Genomic DNA, 25,028 nt, shown 5'->3' on the forward strand with positions numbered 1-25,028 from the left:
AAATTCACATACCCTAGGACCTCATCTCGTTACATTCCCTTCAAAAAAAGTATTTATCACTCTCTCTATATTCTGTTCTTTCATTCTCTGAAATCTTCACAAATTCTACCTTATCAGTCATCCTCTGTCCCTTCACTTCAATCCACAGTTTTTCACAAGATCCCTATTCTAGGGGATCGTGAAAGCTACCCGGAAGATGAGATATCCATATTTTCTACGAAAACTTCAAGATTAAAAAGTTCATAAAGTTTATCAGTAAAGCTTACTTATTGAGTTACCTATGATTTTCTTGGTGAATTTCCAGGAAAGTTATTCAGAAATAGGAGCTTTAAATGATGTAGGCGGCGAAACAGAAATAATTGTGAATTTCAATAAAGTATGTCCGTTCATTCCTCTGTATTTGCTCATATTATTTTGTAACTAATCCTTCCTTTTCAAAAATAATTTATCCTATCAAGACTGCTTATCTTTACTAATCCTCATGGCAACTAATCACTAAGCTTTATTATCAAGCACTTTACTAATCTACTAAGCCACATCATGAATTTGAACTCTATAACTCTATCCATTAGATCTCATTGGTTTAAAATGTTCGGCGAACAAGATAGATTCTTTGTAGTGACGAACGACATCAGCCAATGAGAGGGTGTTGTGGTCGTGGCCTTGAACTCGGCATCTGTAATAAACACCAATGAAATTGGTCGACGTAGTTTCACCATCAGAACTTGAAATATATACTTTCTTTGAGAGTCAGAGAGCAACAAAAATGTGTCTGTTCTAGTTTTTAGTCATTAATTATTCTATAATAGTCCTTTAAGTAACTATTCAACAGGCCCAAGTGGGCTTGTTCTGCTCTTGCCCTATCCAATTTCTCAAGACTCCCATTTATCATTTGAAAAAAAATGAGAAATATTGTTGTGGAAATTTTAAACCCATTCAAAAATAGCTTACTTCTTTGATCTTATTATCCTTTCTCATAGTCAGGTAGGCTCATTACTCACCAAACGCAATAAACTCATTATAATATGATGATTCACACATAGAAACAATAGTCCCTTCATGATTCAATTTTTAATTTATTTTCAGTATCATAATTCAATATTCGCCTTGAGAAACCAAAAAATGTATGTATAAGTGACAAAAGATTCGAATGTGGCTCTTCTCTTCATTACATAACAAATTTTCCGTGTTTATTCTGGTGCACTGGGAATAATTTATAGTAATACACTGAGGAACAGTAGGTGTGAATTCTCATTATCATGCCGTACATATAATTGAAAATGGATAACATTCCCCTTTGCGTTGTCTCAGGAGCTGATTCAGCTTCGGTGCTAGGTTAGCGGTATGTTGTGGAGGGTCTCCCAATCACGAATTACTGATCATAATGAAGACGTCTTTACTTGTTGTACTTAAAATATCTGACACTGAAAAAAAGCTTTGCAATTTTAAAAAATATCTAAAAAACTAATTTTTAGAAATATAAGTGATTTTGAGTTTATTTGTCATGAAAATAACACGAGTTGACAAGTTCTAAACCAAAATTATGTAAGAAATTATGTCGTATGCTTATAGAACCATGCAAGGAAACGAGTTTTGTAAGATGATATATAGAACTTTTATAGAAACAGAATGAATAAATTTCTTCACTAACAAGCACCGGATTCAAATACTACAACCTGAATAATTTTGAATTGAGTTAAAACTCACAAATAAATCAATAACTCGTCTGCGCTTGACATCCATTTCAATCACCACATTTAAATCATCAAACATTATGGAATCCTGTCACTCCACCACTATCAATATATTACAGTAATTATTGACAATGTCACTTCTCCGATGTCTTCTTTTTCGAAATACGTCATGTCAGTGTCAGCTAACAATGGCAATAATGATTGTGGACATTGTAACAATGTGGTCAACTGGGGAACATTTCCATCTCTGTTTTGCACGTGAGCAAACATAAGTTGCTGTGAAATCAGAGGTACGAATCGTGCGCTTAGTGAGCTTTAATTTTCATCTGCTGGCTTTTGTACTTAACACGTGTGTGATTAGCGCTGCACACGGAGGTTAGTCGATTAGCGTTATTTAACAAATCTGTCATTGAATTAAACAAACAGAGCCGCCGCATCCATCACGCTTTCCTCTGCTCTGTAGTAGTACAATGGTCGGCGGAAAACGTCCCAGGGGATAACCATGAATAATACACGCTATTTGCGTTCGCGTTGATTAACGAATGCTGCCTGCCTGCGTCTGGACCTGGACACTGAGAATAACATCAAAACTCCAGCTGGTGTTTACTGTGGCTGTCTCTCTGCTCTGCTGCTATCATAATACTAAGCTCACTTCTCTCAACTCACACCAACAATGATCCTAATGAATCCGGCCTGATTAATTATTAAAGATTAAACTTGTAACTCGACTGCGTGGTGACACTGGAAAAAAGCACGTGGGCGACTCATAACACAATTAAAAGAACTGTTGTTGATGTTTATATTTTTGTCAACTCTAGTTAATTTATTGTCAGTTGATTCAGGTATCTTATTTACTCATTGTTATGGAATTGTACGCTGTAGTCAGCGATGCTGTGGGTTTTCCCATGATGAAATAGAAACTCAGAATGTTGTCTTTTCCATTGGAAATGCTCAATTCTATTTGAATGCTCTAAACCCTGGGATTTGTAATGATACAACATTCCCAATAGCAAGATTGTTGCCATTTAATGTTAGAAAATCGTATTATATCTACAACAGTTTCCAATATATTGAAGGGTTCCCATACATGTGACTTACTCTGAATATCAAGCAGCATACTGGGCATGTAAGCTGTATTCGGTATGTTTATAACAATCCTAAAAGAAATAAGAGTTCCAATTCTCCAATGAGAATATGATAAATTTATAGTAAACTGTAAACTTCTCTAGTTTAGAAAAAATAAATTGAAAATGTCAATTTGTAAAATCAGTGGGAGAGATTGTGTGGCCCTGTTCAATTTGATGATGAATATTGAAATAATGTGTTTCTTGAACGTTTTTAGATAAAAAAATTACAGAATAATTTCTCCTATGAACGTTTGACTAGGTAACGTTTGACCTGCACTCAAGCAACTTCCTTAACCCACGATATAACACAAACTCACTTTAGTTTGTATGCGATCCCGGGTATACAATAGATTATTGATCGACTGGATATGATGGAGAGTATTTGAATCATTTTTGAGCCAGAGCGCTCCGCCATGAAAGCTCTCTACTCTCCTTGAATCCATTCAGTGAAAAGAACAAATCCTTTTGTCGCTCCACCAAACAACGAAGCAACTCAACTAAAAGCTTTAAGCGAGTAAATGTCCGGTCCAGCTTGAATGGGGAGCTTTGGACATTGACATTTTCTCCCCATACCTTGCAACCTTTTCCATGGCTAGTTTCCTCTTCAATGAGCATTTCGGCTCATTCCGACACCCATCTTCAGATCATCGGCTATTTTCGACATCTACGCTCATCCAAGAGAATGATAAGAGCAGATCTACAACTCCATATATTTGACATTGATCTTTGTGGGTATAACGTGATCGCTTTGTTAAATATTTTATTGAAGTTAAAATATTATCATAGAGAAACAATAGCGTAAGTAGATATCCCATGGTATAGGGCATTTATGTCGCAACTTTTACTGTTATCTCAAGCCGATAGTCCATGTAATTCTTTCCCGTGAAGCTGTGTGACACTGGTAGTCTCTCATAATGTGCCGTTCATACACTCTCACCCAAAAAAAAAACAGTAAAAATCGACAATAATCAACAGCAATCGGCTTGAGATAACAGTAATAGTTGCGACATAAACGCCCTATACCATGGGATATCTACTTACGCTACTGTTTCTCTATGATATTATGTAACAAATATATAACTAAATACTATGAAACGTCCATCATTGAATACTTTATACTTTATACTTCATTGCCAAAAAAAAAAACAATTTACACATACATACACGAGGAAGGATAAAAATAAAATATACATAATACAATTGCACATATATGCATATACATGAGAGAAAAAACTAATAATAATAATATCTCTAGGCATCACCAGAATAAAGATAACTCTTTGCCCGCTGGTGAGAGTTGCTTGAAAAATCCTTAAAATAACTAGAAATTGATAAGGGATGGCTTTATAACGAAAGTGGAGACACAAAATATACTTAAAACCAATATACATTTTAATTCTAGGCATTTATCAATTCTTCATTTTCAAGTTTTATTTAATTATTTCCCCCTTTACTACCTGAAAGTTGTCTCTCAGACTGAATTCAATTTATATTAAGTTATCCAGTACTGTACTTAGAATTTCTGATGTATCAAAATGAATATTTGTTTAATGAATTATATTTCGTTTATGTTTATACTATAAACTACTCCGCTATCGTATTTTTTCTTTTTTAAAAGTGTATGATAATTTTTTGTTGAAGTGTTTGCTAAATTTTTGTTTCATACAGTTAATTTTTTCTATTTTTCTCCAATTGGAGTGCTTACTGAATGCTCGGTGCTAGCGCACAAACTTTGTTTTGCTTGCAACGCCAATATTATATATTGGATTATTATTATTATTTAGTTTCAATGAAAGCCTTTGTAATTTTGTTAGTAAATTCATAATGTATGAAACTGAATTTTGTTTTCCATGTATTTGTGAATTATTGAATTTGGCAATGAATTTTATTTTATTTTTTTTTTGAATACTTTAAAATGTGGAGAATGATTGTTTCAAAACCGGAGTAATTGGGAACATCATAATCGCTTACTTTAATCTCTTGTGATTTTTTCTCTTGGATTCATCAAATAGAGGAATCTCAGGAAAGGATGAAGTAACCCTATTGTACTCAATCGAACTATTTGCTGCTCCTAAATTTCAGCAAATTGTGACATGTCGGTCCCGGCTAAAGTATAAGCCATAGACGGCTTAAACTATTTATTCAAGCGAGGTGGGATATTCTCGGAAAAGGGACTGTCCAATATCAAAAAATCATCGGATTTTTAGCTAATTGTTGACTCAGTTCAATTATCTATGAAATGATAGGGAGAATAATCGGGAAAGGACATCAGGCTAAGCTTGAAACTTTGATGAAAAAAAATTTTCACATAAATTTCTTATCCAATTACGGTTGAACATTTATGAAAGTCATCTCTACATCATACCTTCAACATCAATAAATTGAATGTGATCAATTAACAATCAATCCGACGTCTGCTCAATATGTATGTTTCCGGAGGAGCAACCCAGCATCTACGAAGCATTCGTACACTACACTAGCAGTAGAGACTAGTAGAAATGGTGCAGTACTAGTTATTTGATGCTGAGCTATAAATTATTGGGTACGGTCGATCCCCAGGTAGGAGTAGAGGTGGAGGTAAGAGGTACAGGTGGATCATGCTCTTGATCCCACGTTAAATAGTAATGATAACAACGAGCTATGATGGAGGGGTGAGTGGAATAGGTGGAGGATCCAGATCTAGCAATTAGATGTGAACGTGTGCAGGAGCTGGTTGGGTGTGAGTGGTTTTAGGGGGGGGGGGTTTCAGTGGGGAATTCACGTGCAGTTATGACCATAGCCGTGGGGCGCGATCTATTATTCGATGGCGGAATGTTTATTGCGGGCTTCGTTCTAATTGCCGGCAAGCTGGTTTACTGCTCCATGTATGCTGGGCTGCTACTGCTGCAAGCCGCCAGAATCCAGAAGTTGGAGTCAATGCACTCTTCGCAGTCGTAATTCATGGCGTAAACACAGCGGGATTCAATCAGCACCATGTGTACTACAATTCACACCCTTCACAATGATCATCCGCACTGCCAGAATCCCAGAATAGGACTCGACTCTATTCTTCCGGAATATTGTGGAGTTTGGGTAGAAGAGCATTGATCAATGAATCATATTCAACACCTTTTTGATGAGTAGAGATGGTGATGAGTTGATGATGGATATCTCATTTTCAACACATTTTTACTTTCCTTGCCCTATTACCATAGGTAAGGAAAGTATTGCTTTCCGAAAAAAATAAGGTACCCCAATTTCTATATGTGTGTGTGCGTGTGTGTGTGTGTGTGTGTGTGTGTGGTGTGTGTGTGTGTGTGTGTGTGTGTGTGTGTGTGTGTGTGTGGTGTGTGTGTGTGTGTGTGTGTGTGTGTGTGTGTGGTGTGTGTGTGTGTGTGTGTGTGTGTGTGTATGTGTGTGTGTGTGTGTGTGGTGTGTGGTGTGTGTGTGTGTGTGTGTGTGTGTGTGTGGTGTGTGTGTGTGTGTGTGTATGTGTGTGTGCGTATGTGTGCGTGTGTGTGTGTGTGTGTGTGTGTGTGGTGTGTGTGTGTGTGTGTGTGTGGTGTGTGTGTGTGTGGTGTGTGTGTGTGGTGTGTGTGGTGTGTGTGTGTGTGTGTGGTGTGTGTGTGTGTGTGTGTGTATGTGCGTCTGTGTACACGTTATCTCATCTCCCAATTAACGGAATGACTTGAAATTTGGAACTTAAGGTCCTTTCACTATAAGGATCCGACACGAACAATTTCGATCAAATGCAATTCAAAATGGCGGCTAAAATGGCGAGAATGTTGTCAAAAACAGTGTTTTTCGTGATTTTCTCGGAAACGGCTCCAACAATTTTGATCAAATTCATACCTAAAATAGTCATTAATAAGCTCTATCAACTGCCACAAGTCCCATATCTGTAAAAATTTCAGGAGCTTCGCTCCATCAATGCAGATAGATTCCCAATTATCAGGCTTCAGATGCAATTGAAACGAAAAAAATCAAGTGGAGTAGATTGAGCATGAAAATCTCTACAATTAATGTTCAGTAACATTTTCACCTAAAATTGAAAATAAGCTTTAAATTCGAGAAAATGTGATTATTCGATTGCAAATTATTGTTGATTCTATTAAATCATTCACTATGAAGAGATAGCAGACCTCATGTGTGTCTCCAGCGTTATTGCCCTGTCACCAGCTGGCTCAAATCTTTGAATAGTAGACTTTAGATGCGCGGGAACACTAGCGTCAGGTGATGAATTTTCATAACGGCAAGGAAAGTTGTGTGAGTGCGCCACACCAGATTTTTCTTCATCTGTCCGATTGTTTTTGATGTGGTGTCAGAGATAATTCACAATACTGAGACTCCTCATGAAATGACGATAATCGTGTGAAATTATTCACAAATCAAAGAGAATCCTCAAGATATATTGATAACTAGCCGTCAGGCTCGCTTCGCTCGCCATGTCCGTCTAGCAAGGGGGTCCGCCCTCTGGATCCCCGACTGGATCGTCCAAAAATGAGATCAGCGGGCTCGCTTCGCTCGCCTGCATTTTTCATTTGAGCATGCTCCATTCCATCAGAAAGTCAAAGTACTGAGAAAACGCAGAAAAGCTGAGAAAAACGTTGGAAAAACACTTATTTTGGGCGTATCTTTGATGAAATATTAAAGTCACCTCATCACAAAATTTTTAGACCCTAGCTACACCTCAGTATCAAATTTGAACATTTTCTGTCTATTACTTGATGAAAGAACTGAGAAAACGCGAAAAACCGCTAATTTTGGGCGTATCTTTGGCGCTATTTCAAATTCCTTCTAGCACAACATTATTACACCCTAGCTGAGCTTCTGTAGAAAATTTGAACATTTTATGTTCATTTGTTCTCGATGAATCTGAGAAAAAAACGCTTATTTTGGGCGTATCTTCTACGTTATTGCAAATTCCTGCTAACACAACATTATTACACCCTAGTTGAGCTTCTGTACTAAATTTGAACATTTTCTGTTAATTTGTTCTCGATAAAGCTGAGAAAACCCCCAAAAAACGCTGGAAAAACGCAGATTTTGGGCCTCTAAAGGGCCATCTGAACATACCTACCAAATTTGAACGTTTTTGGTCCGGTAAATTTTTAGTTCTGCGAGTGATTGAGTGAGTGAGTGAGTCAGTCAGTGCCATTTCGCTTCTATATATATAGATCACCCAAATGATTGTATGATATTCCAATGATATCTGAATTAGAAACATGAAAAGCCACACAAAATAATCATCGATTGATGAGGCCTAACAATCGCATATCTTAACATGAGCACTGTAAATAGTGTGAGCTGCACTTTTACTCCTCTCCTCAAAAACTTCACCTTAAATAGCTGATCATGACACAAATACCGACCGCAGTAGAAAGCTTCCAGTAATCATGGTGTTATCCTATCATTGCAGTTTGCATGAATGATGTAACATTGAACCTTGAGCGTATACTCAGGGAGCTTAGTAAGCCCACAAATCAATCAAATAAGCTTTCGGCTAGCAGCAAGTAATTTGTGCACACAAAGCACAAATGTGATATGATATGCGATATTGGACAGGCTAATTAGAGGAATGTACATATCAGCATTCTGGCTCTATAATGGCATCTGATGATGGTTGCTGGAGTCATTGCGCAAAATTATTTCACATCTTCGTGCGATGGGAAATTGATCATTACAGAACTACTAAGCCACGGATCATTCAACAATAATTTTGAAGAGTTATCATTAAAATGTTATTTCTTCTTTGGAGTTTTATCAGTTTAACCTTCAATTCATACTTCCAATATATCACTAAGGTCTCACTGCTAACTCAATTTCATTTATTCATCACTTATTCAGGAGTTTCTTTTCATCAAGGTTGTCCAAAATCATGCATCATAAGTCAAATTCGGTCGAAAAGTGGAAAATTTATTGTTGAGTATACTAAAGCCCATATTCCAATACACAAAAAATGGCCAATTTCTATATTCAAAGCTATGTATTTCGGTAACCCCTTACTATAAAAATCATTTCTCGATCTTGAAATGTAAAATATAATTTCCTTTTTCACATGCTTTGAACGATTTATGGAAAAATAGTTTCGTAGAGTGAGATTTGATTGTTGGAAAAAACCCGGAAATTGTAGATATTTTCATCATATTAATGGTTTTGGCAGTACTATGATAGGGAAAAGTTATTCAAGAGTGATTTTAGACAACTGAGCTCGTAGAGGTTGAATTTATCTACAATTTGGAATCAATCGAGAGTTTTTATGATGTATAAGACTCGTTTTAGAAACTCTTGATCAACAGTAAAATCACGGAAAAAATGTAAAAATTGAAATCGCCATTTTTGAAATCTTCTGTAACTTTCGAAGGGTATTGAAATTTGAAGTATTATTTGTTGGAGTGAGTAGAGGGGGACAATTTTCACATCCTCACTAGATTTGGAAATTTTATCAGAAGTATTTCAAAAGACATGCAACTTTGAATATAGAAATTGGCCATTTTTTGTATACTGGAATATGGGCTTTAGTACACTCAACAATAAATTTTCTATTTTTCGAACGAATTTGACTTATAATGCATGATTTTGGACCACCTTGACGAGCCGAAAAGAATGAAATGTAGAAGGCCTAATATGAAATCTGAGCATTGTGTCAGAAATTATAAGACTTTGAAATTTTGATCCTTGAGGTGTCCTTAAGCGCGCCTCTCCACAAGGAAATACTGAAATGAAGTGCATCTAACGGGTGATTCTCATAGAACATAATCTTATGAACTTATGTCATTGTGCGAAATACCAATGTGAAGACTATGTAGTTGGTGAGGATGGTTGAAGCTGAAAATTAGGTGTTTTTCACAATATAGGAGCATTGTTGTCACGTGTACCTGGAAATCTATATGAGATAGAGCGCTCTACCTGATCTCTGATTGTAGAGCACAAAAATATGCCCAGAGGGATTTTGAATTATACATAAAAAATAATGGTAACAATCGGAAGATATTGTTGATTAAAATATAAATCCATCAAAAATTGATTTCCTCTTCAAATTTCACTCATTTTTGAAAAATCATAACTCAGTACTCATTGGAGATGTTCCGAATGATCTCATTTTATTCAGAATGCTATATTCTAGAAAAAAGGCGGGAGCAAATTTTTCTGTCCGATCACGAGATTTGGCAGAAATAGCTGAAAACTGGAAAATTAGCCGAAAATACAAGGTTTTTGAGCCATCCTGTATGTAAAATTTCCACAAGGAAATTTTGCATGAAGAAATATTGGTTCTGGACTTCTCTTATGTTCCCAAATAATATATTTAATAATCAGAACTACAATATAAATTGCATGCACCAATGTATATATTGACTGGACCACAGCGTTTTCTCAGCTTTATCGAGAACAAATGAACAGGAATTGTTCAAATTTAGTACAGAAGCTAAGCTAGGGTGTAATAATGTTGTGTTCAAAGGAATTTAAAATAACGCCAAAGATACCCTCAAAATCTGCGTTTTTCCAGCGTTTTTTTGCGCTTTCTTAGCTTTATCGAGAGCAAATGAACATAAATTGTTCAAATTTACTACAGAAGCTCAACTAGGGTGCAATAATGTTGTGTTAGAAGGAATTTGAAATAGCGCCAAAGATACGCCCAAAATTAGCGGTTTTTTGCGTTTTCTCAGTTCTTTCATCAAGTAATTGACAGAAAATGTTCAAATTTGATACTGAGGTGTAGCTAGGGTCTAAAAATTTTGTGATGAGGTGGCTTTGATATTTCATCAAAGATACGCCCAAAATAAGCGTTTTTCTCAGCTTTTCTGCGTTTTCTCAGTACTTTGACTTTCTGATGGAATGGAGCATGCTCAAATGAAAAATGCAGGCGAGCGAAGCGAGTCCGCTGATCTCATTTTTGGACGATCCAGTTGGGGATCCAGAGGGCGGACCCCCTTGCTAGACGGACATGACGAGCGAAGCGAGCCTGACGGCTAGTTATCAATATATCTTGAGGATTCTCTTTGAATTGTGAATAATATCACACGATTATCGTCATTTCATGAGGAGTCTCAGTATTGTGAATTATCCTTTACCCCTGTATAGCTCGCTAATGAAGCGTTTATGGATATATGTTTATATGAACTTTTTTTCTTATTTTTACCTCTACTATCACGTATTAAAATAGTTCACCATAATTATGAATCACTCTGTATAGAAGCGAAATGGCACTGACTCACTCACTGCGCCCTTTAGAGGCGCACTAAGAACAGATTTGGAAAAATTTCCAAAGATACGCCCAACATCTGCGTTTTTCCAGTAGTCCAGTCAATATAAACATAAAAAAGGGGGTGTGCTTGCAATTTATATTGTAGTTCTGATTTTTTAATATATTATTTGGGTACATAAGAGAAGTCCAGAACCAATATTTCTTCATGCAAAATTTTCTTGTGCTAGATACAGGATGGCCCAAAAACCTCGTATTTTCGGCTAATTTTCCAGTTTTCAGCTATTTCAGCCGAATCTCGTGATCGGACAGAAAAATTTGCTCCCGCCTTTTTTCTAGAATATAGCATTCTGAATAAAATGAGATCATTCGGAACATCTCCAATGAGTACTGAGTTATGATTTTTCAAAAATGAGTGAAATTTGAAGAGGAAATCAATTTTTGATGGATTTATATTTTAATCAACAATATCTTCCGATTGTTACCATTATTTTTTATGTATAATTCAAAATCCCTCTGGGCATATTTTTGTGCTCTACAATCAGAGATCAGGTAGAGCGCTCTATCTCATATAGATTTCCAGGTACACGTGACAACAATGCTCCTATATTGTGAAAAACACCTAATTTTCAGCTTCAACCATCCTCACCAACTACATAGTCTTCACATTGGTATTTCGCACAATGACATAAGTTCATAAGATTATGTTCTATGAGAATCACCCGTTAGATGCACTTCATTTCAGTATTTCCTTGTGGAGAGGCGCGCTTAAGGACACCTCAAGGATCAAAATTTCAAAGTCTTATAATTTCTGACACAATGCTCAGATTTCATATTAGGCCTTCTACATTTCATTCTTTTCGGCTCGTCAAGGTGGTCCAAAATCATGCATTATAAGTCAAATTCGTTCGAAAAATAGAAAATTTATTGTTGAGTGTACTAAAGCCCATATTCCAGTATACAAAAAATGGCCAATTTCTATATTCAAAGTTGCATGTCTTTTGAAATACTTCTGATAAAATTTCCAAATCTAGTGAGGATGTGAAAATTGTCCCCCTCTACTCACTCCAACAAATAATACTTCAAATTTCAATACCCTTCGAAAGTTACAGAAGATTTCAAAAATGGCGATTTCAATTTTTACATTTTTTCCGTGATTTTACTGTTGATCAAGAGTTTCTAAAACGAGTCTTATACATCATAAAAACTCTCGATTGATTCCAAATTGTAGATAAATTCAACCTCTACGAGCTCAGTTGTCTAAAATCACTCTTGAATAACTTTTCCCTATCATAGTACTGCCAAAACCGTTAATATGATGAAAATATCTACAATTTCCGGGTTTTTTCCAACAATCAAATCTCACTCTACGAAACTATTTTTCCATAAATCGTTCAAAGCATGTGAAAAAGGAAATTATATTTTACATTTCAAGATCGAGAAATGATTTTTATAGTAAGGGGTTACCGAAATACATAGCTTTGAATATAGAAATTGGCCATTTTTTGTGTATTGGAATATGGGCTTTAGTATACTCAACAATAAATTTTCCACTTTTCGACCGAATTTGACTTATGATGCATGATTTTGGACAACCTTGACGAGCCGAGAAGAATGAAATGTAGTAATATGAAATCTGAGCATTGTATCAGAAGTTATAATAGTGTTTGAGATTTTGAACCTTGAAGTGTCCTTAAGCGTGCCTCTCCACTAGGAAATACTGAAATGAAGTGCATCTAACGGGTGATTCTCATAGAACATAATCTTATGAACTTATGTCATTGTGCGAAATACCAATGTGAAGACTATGTAGTTGGTGATGATGGTTGAAGCTGAAAATTAGGTGTTTTTCACAATATAAGGAGCATTGTTGTCACGTGTACCTGGAAATCTATATGAGATAGAGCGCTCTACCTGATCTCTGATTGTAGAGCACAAAAATAGGCCTAGAGGGATTTTGCATAATACATCTAAATGGTAACAATCGGAAGATACTGTTGATCAAAATCTAAAATTCATCAAAAATTGATTTTCTCTTCAAATTTCACTCATTTTTGAAAAATCATAACTCAGTACTCATTGGAGATAGAGAGTTTCGAATGATCTCATTTTATTCAGAATTCCATATTCTAGAAAAAAGCATGAGCAAATTTCTTTTCCGATCACGAGATTCGGCTGAAATAGCTGAAAACTGGAAAATTAGCCGAAAATACGAGGTTTTTGGGCCATCCTGTATCTAGCACAAGAAAATTTTGCATGAAGAAATATTGGTTCTGGACTTCTCTTATGTACCCAAATAATATATTAAAAAATCAGAACTACAATATAAATTGCAAGCACACCCCCTTTTTTATGTTTATATTGACTGGACTACTGAAAAAACGCAGATGTTGGGCGTATCTTTGGAAATTTTTCCAAATCTGTTCTTAGTGCGCCTCTAAAGGGCGCAGTGAGTGAGTCAGTGCCATTTCGCTTCTATACAGAGTGATTCATAATTATGGTGAACTATTTTAATACGTGATAGTAGAGGTAAAAATAAGAAAAAAAGTTCATATAAACATATATCCATAAACGCTTCATTAGCGAGCTATACAGGGTAAAGGATTTTTCCCGGAATTCAGTTCCTCTGGTGAAATACACAGATGCTGAATTGTATTCAGTTTTTTTTGAAATACTAGTAACCATTTTTTTTATACTAGTTTTTTTTGAAAAACTTATGCTGGATTCATATGGGAAAATATCTGAAAAATTAGAAAAACTAGTCTGGAAGCTGTAGTGTGAGTAGTTTTTGAGAAAAAAGTTAAAATATGCAAAAAATCCAAGTAGAGAAACACAGACTTCTACGTTTGATGCCCAATAACTTTCTTTAATGACCAGTAAACAAATAATTTTTCGCACTAAAAATTGTAGAGAATTTTATTTTGAAAAGAATTATGTAAGCTGTGTTAACTAAATTTGAATAAAAGTTGAATGAAATGTATTCTTATGTAGTACATTACACCACAAAAATTTGCTGTTTTACGAGGAGAGAACTTATAACTCATAGGTTGTAGCTGATTGCAAATAAAACATGGATTTTGATAACAGCTGTTCCAAAACAGCTGATTTATTATGTTTTAAATAAGAAAATATTTAAAAGAAATTATCAGCTGAAAATTATTTTGAGAGATATTTTAGCTCACTGTTGAACAGAAAAAAACAAACTGTAAGTTAGGCCTACTGTAACCGCGCTGTGTTTTTTTTTTAATCTATCAACCAGTTATTAGTAACCATTTCTCTTTGCTTTTTTGTTGAGTGTTAACTTTTGAAAAATGGCAGGTAATCTTAGACATTATTCATACTCCGAATTAGCTGACATGTATGGAATGGGACATAACTGTAATAGTACTGAAGCAAGACATTTGTATCAAGAGAACTTTCCTAACCGAGTATGTCCAAGTTCAAGGTTTTTTGCCACTATTCATCAACGTCTGTCTGAAACAGATCCTTTGATATCCAAAGAGCACATTTATGCAGGCAGACCCCGATCTACTATGACTGTTGAGTTAGAAGAACAAGTTCTTAATGAAATTTATGAACAACCAGAGAAGAGCACAAAAGAATTGTCAGTGCAGTTTAATGTGAATCAATCCATTATTTGAAGGATACTAAAATAGCAACAATTACATCCATACCACCTCCAGAAAGTTCATACTCTATTGCCACGAGACTGTGCTGGTATTTGCCGATGGTTTTTAGTAAAACTTGTTTACCCAAACTTTTTAACAACCGTTTTATTTACCGACGAGGCACTCTCTACAAGAACAGCTATCGTTAACGTCCACAACCAACATATTTGGGCGGCTGAGAATCCTCATGCCATCAATCCTAATCTTCCACAACATCAGTTTTCAGTAAACATTTGGGCAGGAATCATAGGAGATCATCTACTTCTGTTTGAGCTTCCTCCCAGGCTTAATGGCATAATCAACTAGTCTTTTGGTATAAGTTTAATGTCATTCAGATGTGCTACTTTCATATAAAAAAAAAACTTTTCATAAAAAACCGAATATTTTATTTGCAATTAGCTACAACTTATGAGTTATCAGTTCTTCCACTCTGTATAGCTCGCTAATGAAGCGTTTATGGATATATGTTTATATGAACTTTTTTTCTTATTTTTACCTCTACTATCACGTTTAAAAATATTTTACCATAATTATGAATCACCCTGTATATATAGATCACCCAAATGATTGTATGAGATTCCAATGATAACTGAATTAGAAACATGAAGAGCCACACAATATAATCATCGATTGATGAGGCCTAACAATCGCATATCTTAACATGAGCACTGTAAATAGTGTGAGCTGCACTTTTACTCCTCTCCTCAATAACTTCACCTTAAATAGCTGATAATGACACAAATACCGACCGCAGTAGAAAGCTTCCAGTAATCATGGTGTTATCCTATCATTGCAGTTTGCATGAATGATGTAACATTGAACCTTGAGCGTATACTCAGGGAGCTTAGTAAGCCCACAAATCAATCAAATAAGCTTTCGGCTAGCAGCAAGTAATTTGTGCACACAAAGCACAAATGTGATATGATATGCGATATTGGACAGGCTAATTAGAGGAATGTACATATCAGCATTCTGGCTCTATAATGGCATCTGATGATGGCTGCTGGAGTCATTGCGCAAAATTATTTCACATCTTCGTGCGATGGGAAATTATTGATCATTACAGAACTAAGCCACGGATCATTCCACAATAATTTTGAAGAGTTATCATTAAAATGTTATTTCTTCTTTGGAGTTTTATCAGTTTAACCTTCAATTCATACTTCCAATATATCACTAAGGTCTCACTGTTATCTCAATTTCATTTATTCATCACTTATTCAGGAGTTTCTTTTCATCAATCAAGAATAACTGTTGATGTTATGGTGGTAGCGCGGTAGCTTGCGTGTTCATGCGAAGAAATCATGATTTTCGGAAGGATGTTGACCTGTTATCTGTGACCCTATCATGCAGGTATTTGAAGGGAACGGTGATGCCTATTATTGAATTTATTAGGAATTCTTGATAGGATTGGCTGGTCACCCAATATGATTCGGTTACAATTGACTGGTCTCAGGTGTAATTGACTGTATAACTGAGAATATATGGTGGGATGAAACTATGTCCCGTGTTTTATATGAGATTTGTCAAGAAAATAAGTAAAGACAAATATTTGTCATGATATGCGTAGTCAAATCAATGATAAACAATAGATTTTCACAATGACTAATGATTTTTAAAATGCCAGCGTCCAAATACGATGTTTTACATTTTTTTCAAGAATGCGCAGTCGTATAAAAGAAATTATAGAGAAAAGTGGTTGACAATTTAAATTTGTGTTTTCAAAAACTTCCTCTATAAAGTGTATCGGACCAATAGTCTCGTAGAAATCCATATTGCGAGCCAAAAACGAACCATCACTTCATCGTATGGAGCTTGGTATATGAAGTAGAAAATGTCTAGAAATACGGCCAAATTCTGCGTTTTTCTGTTCAGTTGATTAAGGTTTTTTGTGTGAAATTTTTGGGACAAATGTGAAATATGGACACTGCTTCAGTTGGTTGTGAATCCTCCAGGGAGGAAAGCAGAACGGCGGAGAGTGTGAAATTCACTTTGTACTGTCAGCATTGGATGAATGGGAAGCAATGATGCTATCAATGAGGGATGCTGACAGTTTGAAGTGAATCTCACCCCAGTGACTACAGCTGCAAGTTTATTAGTCAGCATTCCGCTGGTGCATGCAGCTACTTTTGGCAGTAGAGCCAAAAAACCGCCCTAACTCCCACCATTCAGAATTAGCGTTGTTCTTCTTCTTCTTGTTTCGCCCTCGACAAACAACATTAGCTCTTCATCAGGTTCTGCCTACTCCATTCTATTCCCAATCAATATCAACGCAATGTTCAACAAAGACTGCCTTCCACTCCTTCATTAGAGGCATTTGATCTGCTATCGGTATTGTTCCTCTCAGTCTTGGAAAATGTGAAGACATTCCTTAAATGTTCGGTTGTAACTGTTATTCAGAGCTCAGTAGCCATAAATGAATAATATTTGCGCCCCCAAGATGTTCTCATGTATTATAACATTATTTTGAACTGTCAGCATTCTTTATGAATAATATAACAATCCTTATAACATTCAACTCTCAATTCAACCAATGCTAACATATTGAGGTGGATTTACTATAGCTGTTTTTTCTGAGGACAAATCCGGCTGGAGCTCCAAACTTGTGTGTTTGAGATAGGAAACATGATTGATTTAGATATGAAGAGATGAATGTAACTACAGCTTTTGGTGGGTTCCTAACCACCAGCAAATTATTTCCAACCCATGACTGATATTCTGGCGAGTCGGCTTTTCAAGTGGTCACCCGTCCAACGGGAGTTAAAAAAATCAGATGAGAAGTATTTCTTAAATGAAAGTTTTTGTAACAGCTTTTGCAACCCAATATCCTCTTAATTATAAGGATATATCAATATCAATATCAAACCATGTATGATTATCTTGGAAGTTGATCTAATCACTCTGAATCACGAATGATCCTCAGACTTCTTGTAGAAACTGCGTACTCATCTAAATGGATGGGCGAACGGTTAAATTGTTGTCAACCATGACAAAGACCTCAGCTCCTATTCACTGTTTCCCGGACTAAACCAAGAATTATGATCAGAGTTTGGGCGCCGGCTGCCAGTGAAGCAGCAGCACATGACGACAGTGCTGCTCTATATACGATCTCATAACAAATGAGTCAATTGGAGTTGTGAGTTAGAGAGAGAGAGAGAGTGAGAGGAGAGTGAGTGCAAGTGTGAGCGGTGAAGTGTAAGACTGAGATAGTGGGTGAACTATCAATCATTGTTAACAGGTCGATTCTGGAGTTGTCTGCCGGAGTACTCTCGCCGTGAAGGAGCTGATGATGAGAGAGAGTTGGCTGCTGATCTAGTTGAGCTCAAAACGACATCCCACCATTAATCATCGAAGGGCCATTGCTACTGGACTGGCAGAGCAGGGCAAGTCTCGTTAACACCCCCACGGCTACTGATGAACTGCCTCCCACCTCCTAGCTCACACATCTCGTCTTGCCCTCTTACAAAAACACCTTCAATTTCGCTCCCGTTCTCGATGATAAGACAGCATCACAATTCTCTCCGAATTGTCTTTTGAGACCCCAACGCCCCCAACTACTTGTTTTCTAATCTACCGATTCGCGCTCACCAGAGAAAGAATAATATTGTTGTAGTCCCTGACAAGCTTCAAATTGCTCACATAATCGTTAGGAAACCAGTTAACTGCAAGCACCAAAGCGAATTTTATGTATCAATTCCAACAAAAAGGAAAGGAAGAAGAAGAAAAAGAAGAAGAAAAGGAATAAGATGTCAAAGTATCCACTTAATAATACTGAAGGTGATGCCCACATAAGTTCATATACTTGTGCGAGGGATGATGATGAGAGATGACGACTACTTTTAAGGTAGTCGGGACCGACGGTTTATCGGCTCCTCCGAAAGACGGGGTGGCCATATCTATGTGATTGTGCTGTAATTCAAAACTTTTTGCCCGTGGTTAAGATTCGAGCTCAGTTTCTCTTGATTATTAAACCGTTATCACTTACTCTAACGTGCCACCCAAACGATATGAGCTACTTAAAACGATATAACTGCTGAGATAAGAAAGCCAATATGTCATAAATAGTTTTAAATGAATCAGGTGAAATCAAAATTCTTAATCTTTCGATAAACTCATCAGTTAGTGTTAACTGGAGATTACTAAGCGGAGCGTTAACGTGAATTTGGTGAAATCACCCTAAATATCGTCATCTGCTCTAATGTAAACAGATGATTATAGTAAGATTCACATAATCCTGTCAACATTGTTCGAATGGAAAGCATTAATGCATCTCGTATGGAATGATGTCAGTTTGAAGTGAGCATAAACAAAAGGTTATGTATTTCCTCCAGTTTTATTGAAAGCCACATTCTATTTATTTTTGTGAAGCAATCAATGTTTGGGACTGATTGATCAAGGTTGATATAAAATTTCTGCAAAACTTGTGATTGATGCATGGAAAAAGTGCCTCATCACTAGTTAAGATACATTTAATTTAGTTGCCGGTTTTAATTAAGAATCCCCAGGTTAAATTTTGGCCAAATTTCATTGAAATTGTTGAAGCAATTGCTTTACACAAACAATGCTCGCTTGAAAGGTTAGATTAATTTATGAAAGCCAATCACTTCATTGCTTTTTGTGTGAGATAAAATTTATAGTCCCGGCGATAGCTATCTGATTTCAGAAATTTCCAGTAAAATTATTTTTCAAAAGTATTTTCCAATAACAATCTTGAATAAGATCCTTAACTTACTGTCAACCTAAAGCTGGGTTTACACCAAAGTTATTAACAGAATTTAATTAACTTAATCCTTATAGATTCTATTAGATTGAACATAACTTATCATACACATGATAAACATATGTGTTTAACAAGCTCCGTAATGCATGGAGAAAAAGCATGTACTTATGTATGAGTTGCATTATTAACATTTCCCTAATAACTTTGGTGTGGATGCAGCTTAATAGAGTGACAGAACTCAGGTCATGTTTGTAATTCTGATGCGAATCCCAACCGCAGCAATTGAAAAAAGACTATCCCTAGATTATAGTTTCATCACAAAATAAAATAATTATGAGACTGAAAGAAGAAAAATAAACATGCTACAAGACGAACTTTCAATCACCCTTGAAGTTGAAATATTGCCAAATGATTTGGCAATATAGTGGAGCACCTAGATCCTATAAAGAAGCTATAATACAAGTTTTGTTGAAATCCTGTTTGTAGTTCTAAAAAAATCATGATCATTAAGCGAATGAATTAATGAATGTGTTAAGAATTTTTCAAATATAAATATTACAACTAAATCTTCCTCTTATACACTTAACTAATAACTGGGTAACGGAACTAAAAAATCACCCCTAACACTGCTTCAGTGATATTGACTCACTAAACTGTCAGCATTCCTTATGAATAGCAGCAATGCTTTTAATTCAACTGATGCTGACTGTTAGAAGTGAATATCATGATTAGTGTGTATTCTAACGACTGATGTGTATTCATGTAGAGACACAAACATGTATGTATAAGTTGCATTATTGTCAAGCACATCTATCATCTTCCTTAACAAGGCTCTGGAACATGTTCCCACGTGTATAATCCGTATTCATCATCGTTCAGTGAATAATCTTGAAGCATCAGTTATCAAGGACTTACATTTTGCTTACTTGGGTATCTCTTACTTGGCCCGTTTCTATCGTATGTTACACGCGGTGATCTGACAGATCACTCCTTCTAAAATCATCACTTTCTCTCATTTCTTGACAGATAAGGTATATTGGAGGTCTTGGATTGATAGAAGATGATTCAATGATTATGTTTTGTGAGTATATATTGTCAAAAAGTCATCAAGTCGAAAAGTAAAAAAGTATCCTCAGTACAATCACTCTGGCATCTCATACGAGAATGTTCCAATCATAGTGACCTATAATATTTGGACAATTTAAAACTAAATTAGGAAATTGAAGAAGTTTTAGGCAATAGCCTGTTTTTTCTTTTCCGATTCTTGTATTTTTTTTTTTTTTGCTAACCTTAAATAAATAAATAGTGGATCCTTACACACATGGCTTCTTGAGATCACGCGGTGATCGCACAGATCAAAAGGTGTATAGGCAGACTTCAATATGGTGTACAACAATAACAACTGGACTGACTCACTCCTCAATCATAGCTAGAAAGGTAATGGAATGCTGAGGTCAGTGTTGCCACTCCGATAAATTTTGCAACGCAAAATATCCCTTTCTGATCTCTCAGATCAGCCGCGTGTAATGCAGGGTTAAGTTCTATAACAATGTTAACAATTATTGTTCCACACAGTTTCCGATAAAGATTAGTTGAGCAGGGATTGTTGAGTAACTGATACCAAGGAATATTAATGCACATGGTTTGAGATAAGCTACAGCAATTTTGTTTGTGAATTTTTTAGAATGGTCTTTAAGTGAATAGAATTAACTAGAGAAGTATTCAACACAATTTGTTATACCTCGTTCATTTTCTGAGTGAAAACTTCACAAGTATTTGAATATCGGAAAAATATATATTATTATTTTAATCTATTTTTTCTTTTCATCTCTTTCCTTCCTGTTTCTTTTAATACATCATTAGAAGTAATATCTCCCTCGATCCTTCACTAACCTAACACTGTATTGATATTCAAGTGGATTATTCAAATTGACCGATAACGATTCTTCTTATTTTACAGGCTCATAGAATACAAATGCTGACTCTACTACTTGCAGTGATCGCACATAGTCATGGTGAGTCCTCAACATTCACTTAATATGTTTAGTCACCACTAGGCTTTAACTGGTTCTATAAATTTCAAATGGTGATACTTCATGCTTTCAAAATAGAGATTTTTCTCGAGTTGATATTCCTCTTTCAGCTTTTTGTGGCAATTATTGCGAAAAATCTATTTCGAAACAAAAATGAACACTTCATGTTTGAAAAATAAGAACTTGTTGATCTAGTAACAATACTCGATTTGAAATCCACTCGTTCAACTTTTTAAAAGTCCACCGAGTCAAGAGCTCGACGTCGTAATTAAGAGCAAAATACTTTTCCCCTTTCGCCAGTAGCAGTGTCATCAGCAGTGTTTGCATTTTAAAGACGATTACACGTTTGCTGACTTAATAATATCACAGCGAATGAAATCTTATTAGAAAAAACGATAGGAGGGCCGCGGGCGAAGAGAGACGGAAGTTTCTGGAAAGTTTAATTAAGGAAGCGGTCTCGCTCGCTCTGCCGTACCTGCAATGGTGCGGCATTGTTCGATACGCCAGGATTAGGGCTGTAAAAACTGCGGCTTCGCTTACTGACTCAGGTCTCAACTTTGCAACTTGCTTGCCGCTCTGGCCCGCCCTCCTCATAAACGCCACTTTATATACATACTTTGCACTTTATTGCCGCGACCGAGTTGGCTCCGCTCTGTTTAATTGAAATATATTGCTTCCGCTGTCTCAAGGATAAATATCCAAGGTCAATTCACTTCCATGGATATCATGAATGAGATAATCAGTTAACAGAAATGATTTTTAATTTCTGTTAGAGATAATTGAACTTTATTGCTTCCAAATCTTCAGCAAATGAAATGTTAAGACAATGTTTAGTCAGCGAAAAGTGTGAATAAAAAATTATAGTCATCACAATGAATTAGCAAGATTCACTTATCGTTAACATCATTATGCTATCTAGAAGGAATGCATACAGTCTTAAGTGAATCTTACTATAGTGGAATACTGATTGATGCTGCAGTAATGTTGATAGTCGTTCAATGAACGATGTAACTTACTTAATGATGAGTAACTTACTTATTCCTAGCCAATCAATCAATAATTCTATTCAAATCAACACAAAACAAAATAAATCAACATACAAAACAACACAAACAAAAAATCCAAAACAGGCTCCATGGCCAATATCAAATTGTTAACCAATATTAACTCGTTTTCAAGAATATTCTTTCTCATGTTCAACCAGAATTCAAAGTGATAGAAGTTCAAAATTGTCATGAGAAGTGACCTGACCAGTGAGTTGTGAACGTGATTTTGTTCCTTTTTCGAGAGATAGATTATTAAAATGTAATATTTATGAATTTATCTACAGTAATGTTCACCTAAATATTGATTTTCGACGGGATTTGTTGGATTATATTTGATTTTAAAGGTCATATTGAGGCTTGTTGAGGAAGAGTTTCGAATAATCGTTGAGGATTTTTCGAAACATTATCTATGTATTTAAATGTTTGGTGACGTTCGATATTATATGAATTCAGAGTGTTCTTCAGAGTTTCATGATCATTAACTGGCTCTCACATCATGACTCTCTCCGATGAAATCATATATTATCAATTATTTTTCCGCTTAGGATATTGCAATTGCGATTCTAGATTTGGATTCTAATTTCCAAGCCTTGAATCACAATCACATTATTCCTAATATATCCTCTTTTTGAAGAAAATTGAGTTTCAGTTCAAATGACAATGGTATGATAAAGTTGAAAGTTTGGACCAGTCATGAAACTCAATTCATATTCTTTGACAATTTATTATTGAATAAGTAAAATACAACTTTCGTTTTTTTTTTTTTTGAATTTCACTTTCCACTTTAATGATTCACCACTAGTTGAACGATATGGATATTGTTATTGTTCATGGAGACTACCATAATAGGTTTAAAGTGAATCTCACGTGTTGATAATTTCGATGACGGCTTACAGTAATCAGAGCACCAGCTGAGAATGTTGAACTCGGGCTGGAAATCAATTCCAAATTGCGGATAATAATTAGTTGGCAGGATCTGCGAATGATTATCAACGAAATTAATTAGTAACACGTTTGAAAGCAAGTTTGTAGAGCGGCCAGGCTTACCGCTATCAGGACGCTACAAAGGATTTCGAGCGCCGTGCACAAAGGATTACACAGAAGGATTAGTGCGCGCACAATGTTCCAAGATGGAACAGACAAGCAAAGCCTGCACAACGCCTCGTTGAAATCCGCCAGCAATTAAGAGAGATAAGCGCTCTTGTTTAGTGCGATTACAAGTATTCCGAAGCCTTCTTTGAAGCCGTCTACCATGTGCCACTACATACCTTCGAACGATTCCAATATCTGAATCGTTCATAATCATTGTTTGTCGATGATATGAATATTGTTGGAAGCTTTGCACACAAGATTACTCTTCATGACTATCTGGAATTATGTTGCCACTATGATTCCAGCAAGAAACACGATTGGGTAGGTAAATCTTAATGAAGTGGAGAAGAGTGTAAGAGAATCATTGAAAGAAAGGTTTTGGGAAGGAATTTTGATTAAAGCACAACTTGATTTTTCAAAACCACCTTCACAATATTGCTCAGTTACGGTACTCAATTTTTAAATTGAGTTTCAAGTACAGTCGGGTTTTCAAAGTGAAATATCTCACATAATTTTGTTCTTAATATCTGATCTTGTAGAATAAATTGAACGTTAATTTTAATTAGTCAAGACAGCTTACCGATGAAAAACATGTTTCTGTGGTGATTTTTTCCAACTTCTGGTATTGATTTAATGGGAAGCTTATAAAGATGATGAAATAATTGAAGTGAATTACAATAAACTTTGATATTATGTCATATTGGCCTTGCACTCTAGTCAGGTTTCCGTTTTAATGGCAGTATTCATTTAATACTTCTTCTTTCTCTATCATTCGAAAAGCAGATTGTTTATAGGCTACTTTTGTCGCTATCCTTATAGATCGCTATCCTTTTCTAGATTCGTGACGTTGCCAGATCGTTTATAAAATTGTGGAAATATTATTAATTAACAAAATATATTTGATCACAGTTATGAAAAATTTATTGTTGAATTATTGAAAAATATAATTTCCCAATTTTTTGGACCGGTATCAGATCTTCTATCGAGTACAGTGACTATGCAGGGAATCGGCAACGCTGTTCTCCTATATTTCTCCACTGTCATCATAACATGGACCCAACTATGGTCATTTTTCGACTGATTGCTCCAATAAGGATGAGGATGAGGATGAATTGTTGTACATGTACAAAGCATCATCCATCAGCACACAAAAACTCACTACTGAAGTTCACACAAAGGAAAGCATACATTTTGAAATTTCATGAGAAAAAGCATACATGCAATTGAACTTTCTTGGAGAGTATCAAATCATGTAGACTGAGATGGTAATCCCCCTTCACCTCTCGCATCATCTCTGTTCCTTATTGTGAACTTTATATAAAAACTGCACTCACATGATAGTCATGACCTCGTATTTGTTATTTTTTGACGTTGGGAGAAGTAACATTACAACAGTAAACGTTTTTGTATTCTCTAATTTGCTAGTTGATACAACGACAAAACTATATTCTAAGTTATTCAAAAAA

The 25,028-nt window shown here is 35.7% G+C and overlaps 1 protein-coding gene across 6 annotated transcripts in view; it reads left to right on the top strand.

The window, feature by feature from the left end:
* Positions 1-25,028, top strand: part of LOC111044208 (Down syndrome cell adhesion molecule-like protein Dscam2) — a 327,413-nt gene that overhangs the window by 36,424 nt on the left and 265,961 nt on the right. For all 6 annotated transcript variants that reach the window (XR_005570601.1, XR_005570602.1, XM_039422275.1 and 3 more), the window contains exon 2: positions 21,352-21,406. Coding sequence is in view for 4 of the 6 variants with exons in the window: in XM_039422275.1 (XP_039278209.1) it covers positions 21,367-21,406 (40 nt within the window). In the remaining 2 variants the exon portion in view is untranslated. The remainder of the gene's footprint in view (positions 1-21,351; positions 21,407-25,028) is intronic.

Source organism: Nilaparvata lugens, chromosome 2 (assembly GCF_014356525.2).
Source record: "Nilaparvata lugens isolate BPH chromosome 2, ASM1435652v1, whole genome shotgun sequence".
Taxonomy (NCBI): domain Eukaryota; kingdom Metazoa; phylum Arthropoda; class Insecta; order Hemiptera; family Delphacidae; genus Nilaparvata; species Nilaparvata lugens.